Below are 9,736 nucleotides of genomic sequence, written 5' to 3'. Positions count from 1 at the left end.
TCGTAAGGTAGATGTCACAGACTGACTGTGACCCCAGACTTTTATAATGAAGGGACTGAACATGGGTATGTGCATACACCGAACTGTTTCCACCATTACACATACACACAAACTAAATGCCGGCTAAATATACAATCTTATGTTGTGTGTTTGTAAGCTGATGTTGGTGTTGTAATATCCCTTTACTCGTCCCAAGTTATCACTTTCCTTGTTTTGTTTGTTCAATGCTGGAATTTGTTGAAATGTTTAATGTTCAGTGATGCATGCTATTATAATAGCATTACACAAAAAAGAACAACATACTTTACAACATAAGAGTTTATTTCATTTAATTCAGTATCAGTTTAAATTCAATGCATTTCAAACTGCTACACATCCCTTCGGGTGCATCTCTCACTTGCCAAACCAGCACACATGGAAAGTAGCCATTAAGCTAGGAAGTGTTTTCTTATATGTTTTGTCTTTATTGATTTATTGTTAGTAGATGTAAATAATATATGTTGTAGAGTTGAAATGTTGTGAAGGTTTTTTTTTGTTCATGCCTTGTCATCTGTTTGTAACCTATGGGTTTTCCCCTAAAATGGTATGCTCCAGAAATAGGAGGAGCCAAAGCCTATAAAAGAGGCAGCCATTTTAGGGAAAAGGGGGGTATGTGGAGAGATTGAATCGCATTTGTATTTTTGGGCCTGCACATTGGCATAGCCAACTTAAATTCGTACATTGCAAATTTATTTTCTTTTGTATTATATTTCTTGATTATTTTTCCAGTTTTTCCCACTGTTGGTACTGTATATAATATTTTTTTTTCCTTTCACCTTGGTAAATAAAACCACTGGACCTTGAATTGTTGTCCCCAGTCACATATTTTACACCTCTGTCTGCTGGTACATCCTAACAGTAGATTTAATTGATTTCACAGATTTAAAATGTGCATGTACAAAATTAAGATTTCAGAGTCAACGTGAAAACAGCACGAAAAGAGCACCAATTAATCTGATTCTGGTGCCAGATCTAGACCTCAAATATTAAATCTCAGTGCGGAACTTGACAGTGGTTTTCTTCATCTTCTGTTTGTAGACCTCATCAAACTCTTCATTTTGTGCCACTGTGAAGTGACATTTCCAGTCTCCAACTTTACCTTTTGGGACACAAATAACAAGAAGATAAAAGCAAGTGAAAGGACAGAACTCAGAAGGATATAATCACATGATTCGGTGGTTTATGAACCTTTCCGCATGAAGGGTGAGATCTTGAAGTCCATGAAAGGGACTGTGGCGTGGTTGGTAATATTGTTCTGTTTCATGGCATCAAACTGAGACGCTTTTGTTATTTTCTCCCTTTCTTCGACTGAGGTGGACAAACCCAAGAAGGAGCACAAACGCTCCACCTCACGCCCAGTGTCCTAGAAAAGGCGAGGAAAATACGCACTTTAGACACATTTTTACACTTGATAAAATTGTTGCTTAGTGAATTTAACTTACCTCAACCAAATCCTCATAGAACAAGTACAGTAGGTTAGAATACGTCTGTTTCTTCTCCCACCATCCATTGACATGGTCGTACCAAGGACCAAACACATCTGGCGGGAAATTGTTGATGTTAAAACAAAACCTCCATGACAAAGTTCTTGATTGATAATGTAGGGGCTGTAATTGAGAAATGAACTATTCTCATTACATTCTCAGTGTTTTAATCAATGCACTTACTTTTCCCTTTCATGAATTTTTCTAGGAAGCTGTTCCAGTCTCCCGGTTCAGGCTGTACCATGTTCATTCGATCAAAATGAAAATAGGAAACCGCATTGTCTTTTGCATTACGTGCTACATACACAATCTGGAATAAGTGAAAGAAAAACAATATTATGGCATAATACAGGACTTGCTGTGTTATATGTTGTTTTATACAATATTGTTCTGAGAGTTACAAGTGCATTACTTATATTTCAGAAGTACTTTATTGAAGCTGTGCTGTGCAATTTCTGTTCAACTAGCGGGACCAAACGTAAATCCATGCATAGGGACTATATCTAAACAAGTTTCATAAACATGTTCCTGTTGTCAATTTGTCTTTAGAGTAGGTAGTATTTAAAGTGGCCCATTGGTTAAACCTGAGGACACTCAACAAAACAGCAACATTTTAATATCACTACAGAGCAACATTTGCACTTTTACGAGATCTCAAGTTATAAATTAGTTGCTTGTCTTTGAACATTAAACTGGGACAGGATCACATATTTTAACATCTGGTCAAGTTCCTTCGAAATATTATGAACCTCAAGACGCAAGCAAGGCTCTCGTTGATCACATTTATTTAAATGGCAGCACATCTTTTAAATATAAATGAGAAACCTATGAAAATCAATATCCAGACTTTGGCAGATGCAATTACATTTATCATCCAGCAGAATCTGCAATACTTTACCCTTGAGTTCTGCTCCCAGAAAGACTTGGGTACAAACTGAACAGGTAAGTGAGTTTTGATGAGACGAGGAGAGGTGGGCAGATTATCAGCCATTTCTGTCCCTGTAACTGTAAATTACAATGTTGTTTAAAGTGTCATTATCATTGTGTTAATGTCTAACCCCATTTGAGACCTTGGCAAAATTTAGAATTTACATTCCAGCAATGTATGAATATATAAAAGACTTTGGGTTCCACTTTATTTTACAATTTATTGACTGGATGTAAGAACTCATCTGCTATTTTCCTCCTGGTCGGCAGGTGGTGCCACTCACCAGGCTCCTGCTGAACACTACCACTCATTATGCCTGATGTGTGACACCTGTGTTTTGCCCTATTTTAGTGGGTTTGTGCCATGCTTTATTGTTCAGTCTTGAGCCTATGCTACCTGTTGTCAGCCGCAAGCTAAGTTTGTATTGGTTTATGTTTATGGTTGGTTTGGTTTATTCATTTGGTTTATTAATTGGTTTATTTTTTATTTATGTTTTGTTTTCTGTTTCTTGGATGCCCAGCTTAATTTATTTTGTTGTCATTTTTTAAAGTAAAGATTGTCTTTTGTTGAAGATCAATGACTCTTTGCTTTTTGCCACCTCTGTCTTTGGATTCATTAACTGCTTGGGGACTTAGGTAATCAGTAAGCTCAGTGACTTTAAACACTAGAGACCCATGTTCAATCCCCAGCAACCAGCGCTTAAATCTTCAGCTTCCAGCCACTTCACCCCAAGAGTCTTAAGCCTAGTTCAGACGGCACGATTTTCAAACTCGTCGGGTCACTGCTCTTTTCACTCTGCATGACTATCTGGGGTATCATTCAGTCACTGCTGTGTTCACACTGCACGATAGTTTGACGACAGAGGAGTTCACACTGCATGACTGAACAAGAGGAAGAATCGCCAACAACTCACTCTCTCTCCGGTGCGCAAACTATGTTTCCCAACTACACGTGCGATGTGACAAGTAAACAACGCAAGATCACACGTGCGTCAGACCGGAGTTCTCACGCGAGACTTGGAATTATTAAAAATGATAAACTGCACAAAGTTTGCTTCAAATTGTATGTGCGCTGATTTGTGGAGAAAAAGAAAAAAGATTATGGCGGAAGAAATTGTTGGAGAGACAGAGGGAGCCAGGATTGTGTTCTGCAAAGACAGTTTGAGGTAAATAAATAATTTTGTAATGTGCTGCTGCTGTGGCTGGATGTGCAAATGTTTGGCCTTTGTTTCTGTTTGATAGAATTGTAAATATATCTATTAAAATACTGAAATTCTGCTCTATAACTCCTCCCTGAACCTCCTGCTGCCCTGTATCTCACTCTCTCATTGGCTGTCGGTGTAATTTTCAGTCAGAACGCTAGTTCACACAGCAGGAGTTTCAATCGCCGACAGGTCCAGATATTTAGCATGCCAAATATCTCGTGGGCGTCGGCGACTCGTCAGCGATTCTCTCTGATCGCGTCTTTGATTATTCACACTGCGTGATTGTCACTCGTGTGCACGAGCACCGATTTGCCTGTGATCTCGGGCATTTGTCGGCGATTTCGAAAAACCTGTCGGCGACTCAAAATCAGGGCAAAAATCGGGCAGTGTGAACTAGGCTTTAGCTGCCACATGGTAATCCTTCACAAGCAGTGATAGTTTCCCTGTCAGAACCCAAACTACCAGCCCCATGGCAGTGATGGCAGTCCTGAGAAGTGTTGTGGTTTCATCACCCAGTGCACCCTAGTATTTCAACTACAACCCGGAAGCTTTCTAGAATCCCGGAATCATCACCCTTCTCACTGGCAAGGCATAAGAATGGGTTTCAACTTTGTGGGACCAACAGTCACCATTAACTGCAAACAGCAGCAGGTTCATTGCTGAAATAAGGAGGGTCTTCCACCATCCGGCCTGCACAGGAGATGTGGACTACCGTTTGCTTCGACTCTCTCAGGGCACTCAAAGTTTTGCACCCTGGCTTCAGAAAGTTGATGGGACCAGCGAGCCTTGAGGGCCACATTCCACTAAAGCTTGGAACATACTCTGCAATACTCTGCATACTCTGTTTGTTTTCTCGCTGTGGCAAGAACGAACTTTGTTCTTGTTCATGCTACCTCGAGAAAATGAACAAATTTCTTAGTTCTTGCAGAGTATGATTTTCTAAGATTTAGTTCAGTCCAGTACATTCTAAACTTCACAAGAAAAGCAGGTGCAGATAATTTGCGTTTCCAACACAGCCAGTATCACCAGCTTGATGCTTTCATTGATTCTGGGGCTGCTGGGAACTTTTTGGATCTAGATGTAGCCAGGCATTTGGGCGTCCCATTGGTTCTCCTCCTGAAACCTCTAACCATTACGGTGCTAGGCAGCAGACCTCTGGGGTCGGGACAGGTCAGTCACTGCACTTCATTCCTTCAGTTTGAGATTAGGGGTCTTAAGGAACTAATGCATTTTTTTTTCTGATCCAGTCACCAAAACAAAAAAATTGACTGGTCCAGAGGTATGGTTAAAGATTGGGGAACTAACTGTTGTATTTCTGCTCTTTCTTTTTGCCATTCTTCTGAAATACTAGAGGCATTCACAAGGCCTTTGTCAACACTCACCAACTGGCCTGTCAATATCAATTCAGACATATCTAACACTCAAGGGTTACCTGTATCTCCGCTCAAATCTGCCACAAAAAGGTTCCAAGTCTTTCACCCTGAGTCATCTCAAGCAGAGCAACAGAGGTACTGACGATTCCTATTTCGAGTACTATGCCTCCTATGTTTCTCCTTGAACTGTCCAGAGTTCCTTCAGAGTATGCTGATCTCAGTGAAGTCTTCAGCAAGTCCTGAGCCCCCTCCCTTACTCCGCACAGACTATGATTGTGCTATAAACTTGGTTTCTGGAGCATGCCCACCACGGGGTAGAATTTACTCCCTCTCTCCCTCTCATCACCATTAAGAATCGTTACCCCCTGCCCCTGATGACTACTGCTTTTGAGATCCTGCCAGGTGCCAACATTTTCTCTAAATTAGATCTCCGAAATGCCTACCATCAAGTCAGGATTCGAGAAAGTGACAAGTGAAGACGGCATTCAACACTCCGACAAGCCTCTATGAGAACAGAGTAATGCCCTTTGGCCTGGTCATTGCCCCAACCATCTTCCAGGCATTCATAAATGATGCCCTAACAGAGATGCTGAACAAGTTTGTTTTTGTCTACCTTGTTGATATCTTAATTTTCTCATATAACTACAAGGAACATGTTAAACATGTTCGACAGGCCCTGACCCAGTTACTTAAACACAGCCTCTTTGTAAATCTGGAAAAAGGTGAGTTCCATGTGTCCTCAGTTACAATTCTTGGCTTCATCGTTTCCAAGGGCAGTCTCCAGATGGATCCTAGCATGGTGCATGCAGTGCAGGAATGGCCACAGCCTTGTTTTGTGAAGCATGTACAACACTTTCTTGGGTTTGCCAATTTTAATACAAGGTTTATAAGAAACTTCAGCTTTGTTGCAGAACCTCTTTCCGCACTGACCAAGAAGTCTGCCCGGCCATTCACATGGACTGAGAAGGCCAATCAAGCTTTTAAGAAGCTGAGAAAACTCTTTACGTCTGCTCCCATTTTAACCCTTCCAGACCCAGAGTTGCCCTTTGTGGTGGAGGTGGACGCATCAGATGTGGGGGTAGGGGCAGTCTTATCCCAAAGAGCCAGGGTCAACAACAGCTTTCACCAATAAAACAGAAACAAAACACACCATAAAGTCCAGGCCTGGTCCTCTCTCGTCCTTTACTGGTGTTGCCCTTTATTAAATGCCTCCGAGCTCCCTCATGAGAGGACTCGAGAGGACGCTCATTCTCAATCACACACTGATCTCTCTTGCTCCTCCTGCGTTTCTCACTCGTCAACCTTGCCACAAAGATACATGAAGATAAACATGAATGTTTCTGTCTTCCACTGAAAGTCCATTGAACAAAAAGTTAGAGTGTGTTTAGTCATAGAGGCCTTTGCTTCCCTTAGCTCGGCTCAATATTTTGTCAAGCTGCTGGCCCTATTACGTAGCCTCCTTGACAGGCGTAGAAAGTAATCCTACCCGTTCCATGAGCTTAGCCAGTGGCTAAGTTGCTAGGCTCTCTGTGAGTCTCCCTGGCTACCTGGGTGATTGAACCAGAGGGTTGCTTGGTCTCCTCCTGCTAAAGAGAGATGCCTCCACTCCTCAGAGTTCTGCTGATAGCAATTTGGAGTTATTGGCTCTCTGTGAGCCTCCTTGGAAGCTGTCCTGATTGTAGAATGTCAGTATCCTTATGTTGTGAGATTCATCATGCTCGGGCCTCTATTCTGAGAGCTCCTTTTTTAGTGAAAATATTCCTTTAAAGGTATTCTTAGGAATACCAAACGTAAAGTTATGACAGCCTTGGGTGCGTAGGGGAGAGCGGGACACAACCCAACGCTTTTTGATTTTCGCAGTTTGTGTAAATCCTCTTGGGGTTCAGAGTATTTATTTTTTCCCACATAAATTTCACTCGCTACTACAATTATTTGGTTTTGTTTCATTAATACAGTGTATACTTTTTTCTTGATATACCCTGAAAGAATGGTAGTGAAATGTGACAACATGCCTCATAGGTGGGGTTCATTGTAGCATGTGAGGGGCACATTGTAACATCATCATACGACAGCTTAAGATGTTATCTGATCTAATCAAAAAGACAAACTAAAATATTTTTTCAATAGAATACAATAACATTAACTTTTTTAAATAAAATAATGACTTTTTGTAATCATTAAAAATATTTATATAAAATATATATTTTTTTAAATGTTGAATTTGAACACACACTTTTAAAGGGAAAGGGAGATGAGATTCTGATTGGTTTATTGCATGTTACGCCCAAAACGCACCCATGACTCATTAAAAGACGAAAGACAACCCCTTTGGATCATGCACCTGGCGCTATTCGTTTTTTCTGTCATTAAACTAGCAAAAGTGGATTTGGACACGGCGAAAGGGCACTAGACCTTGCGTTCAAATCCTTAAAATATGGCCCACTGAGTTTAATGTCAGTTGATAAAGCACTCATCTCTTCAGCATGGCAGAGTGGGTATTTGTCCCCCATAGTGGCCTCAACAGGATGCAGTGGGAATTCCCATTTAAAAGGGAATGTCTCAGGTTATGCATATAACCATGGTTCCCTGATAAGGGGAATGAAACCCTACATCTCTTTGCCATGCTTCAGGTATTCCTTTCCCCGTCCAATGTAAAGTTTAGACTCTTGCTTCAGACACAGGTCATGCCTAAGGCAGTCCCCATAGTGTCCCCAAGATTATGCAGTGTCTTGTTCCCCATCTAAGAACAACGGTTACATGTGTAACCTGAGACGTTTTTCCTTCTTTTTTCCTGAAATTATTTCTGCCAGGTATTCCATGATGGAGACCCATTGAGGATTATGACAGCCTTCCACTTCCCTTTAACCCCACATTTGTTTATGTCTCTAAGCTGGAACCATTTTGGAAAATCTCACTTTATTTCTGCTGACAAACCCTCAGCTTGTTGATTTTGACCAAGGGAATGAATGTATGTAGCCTTCATACATCACCATGTCCCAAAATGCAAATACTTTATTGTGACATTACAGCAAATCACACCTTAACACACATAAATATTTAACAATGAAACACACAATGATGCATAACCTGTATCTGTAAACATCTAAAATGTGTTTGTTTCATGACCTTTAAAATAAAAAAGAGCAATTATTTTTTTTACATTTAAAGTAATCAATATTTTCATTTATGTTTAAAATGCAATTGAACGTCTCTGACCTGTTATTATCTCTTGAAAGCATGACTCCAGGAATGGGATTCTCATATAGATAGCCTGGGAAGTCTGATGCTCATCACTACCAAAATACAGAAGATCCAGTATATAAGAAATCCATGTGGTACCTAGCAAAACAATGGAAAGGGAGTTTTAAAATAAGTGTTTTAAAGGTCAGATTGGAACGAAAATACATGGTCCTGTTTCATAGTGTCATCTAATGATTAACCTAGCTGTAAGCAATAAAGAGTCAAGTAAGCATGCTGGCCAAGCAAAAAGTTTCACCTGCTTTGGGATAAGTGGCGATGAGAATGTCATCAGGTCTTGCTTGAAAGTTTTTCACCTTTTCCCAGTTGTCAGTGAAAAAGTGAGTCATAGAAACACCCTCAAAGTCAAACAACTCTGGCCGACTATGTAGTTTCAGCTGCAGTAAAGAAACGTTTCAGTTTAATGCTGAAGTTTCACTGCACTGAACAATCATTAGAGATTCCTCACTGGCAATAAGCAAACAATGCCAAATCCTGTTTACAGCAAGATTTCATATACATTTGCATTAGCGATAGCATTATTAAACTTTGTATAGAGTTTTTATTTTCAACTACTGTTTACACTTTTAGAAATAAAATTTAAAAAAATTATGAAATACATATAATGTTGAATATTAGTAAGTCATGATAACTGGAGAAATGTGGAAATACTTGTGTTTGGTGTACTGGGTGTTACAGTGAACCTGCAAAATCTCTTACAATTGTTCTATAAAAACTACAATGTTTATTCATTCAAATGTATAACTGTTCACATCTATAATAGCTAACTAATATTAAACAGACATATTAAATTCTTATATTATCGTAAATCACTTGAAAGATAATTATTTACTCACTGAAGCAATGTCAGGGATTTCCATTATGGGGAAAAGGTGGTTTTAATTTTCTTAAGTCGCAATCCTGTCTTCTCTTCCACTCTCCTATGTTTCTGGCCGCTCTCTCGTGTTCCTTAAAATGTGAAGGACTTTGACTCAATGCTATTCAGCGCAGTCATTGCTATTCTGTTCACCCTTTTCTATCTGCTTTGCACTCAGCCTTGAAACAACATGTTACGCATTTCAAACCGCCCTCCCCACAGAAACGATCCTGAGAAAGAAAAAAAAACAAGTCATATTAAATTTCTTTAGCATTCCAGAAGAGATCTCCGCATTGCCTCAAACCCTGTTTGGTCATTTTGTTTAGTATTTTTTAAATGGTCTTAGGAGATACATTTTCTGTTGATTTATGCGTGTGAAACTTTTTAAAACTGGATCGGTTTGTAAACATGCCCTTTGCCTTTATTATAGAGATATCTTATTGTATGCTGTGGTTACACTGTAACAGGGGTGTCTAATTCTGCTCCAGTTTGGTCAATGTCCAGAGTTTAGCTTCAACCTGCTTAAAGACACTTGCATGAAAGTTTCTACACTCTAAAAAATGCTGGGTTAAAAACAACCCAAGTTGGGTTGAA

General features: G+C 39.9%; 1 protein-coding gene across 1 annotated transcript; it reads right to left on the bottom strand.

Annotated features, from left to right (window-relative positions):
• Nucleotides 1-303: 303 nt before the first annotated feature.
• Nucleotides 304-9,493, bottom strand: sult1st4 (sulfotransferase family 1, cytosolic sulfotransferase 4). The gene is made up of 8 exons (XM_067412944.1): nt 9,123-9,493; nt 8,525-8,663; nt 8,245-8,367; nt 2,422-2,528; nt 1,707-1,833; nt 1,482-1,579; nt 1,228-1,402; nt 304-1,138 (listed from the first exon to the last, which is right to left on the bottom strand). Exons 1-8 carry the CDS (start codon nt 9,144-9,146, stop codon nt 1,026-1,028), a joined length of 906 nt encoding a protein of 301 aa, XP_067269045.1. The 5' UTR covers nt 9,147-9,493; the 3' UTR covers nt 304-1,025.
• Nucleotides 9,494-9,736: the final 243 nt, after the last annotated feature.

The sequence above is a fragment of the Pseudorasbora parva genome, chromosome 13, assembly GCF_024679245.1.
Source record: "Pseudorasbora parva isolate DD20220531a chromosome 13, ASM2467924v1, whole genome shotgun sequence".
Classification (NCBI taxonomy): domain Eukaryota; kingdom Metazoa; phylum Chordata; class Actinopteri; order Cypriniformes; family Gobionidae; genus Pseudorasbora; species Pseudorasbora parva.
Note: the sequence above shows the minus strand (reverse complement) of the source record. Positions and strands in the feature narration are given on the sequence as shown.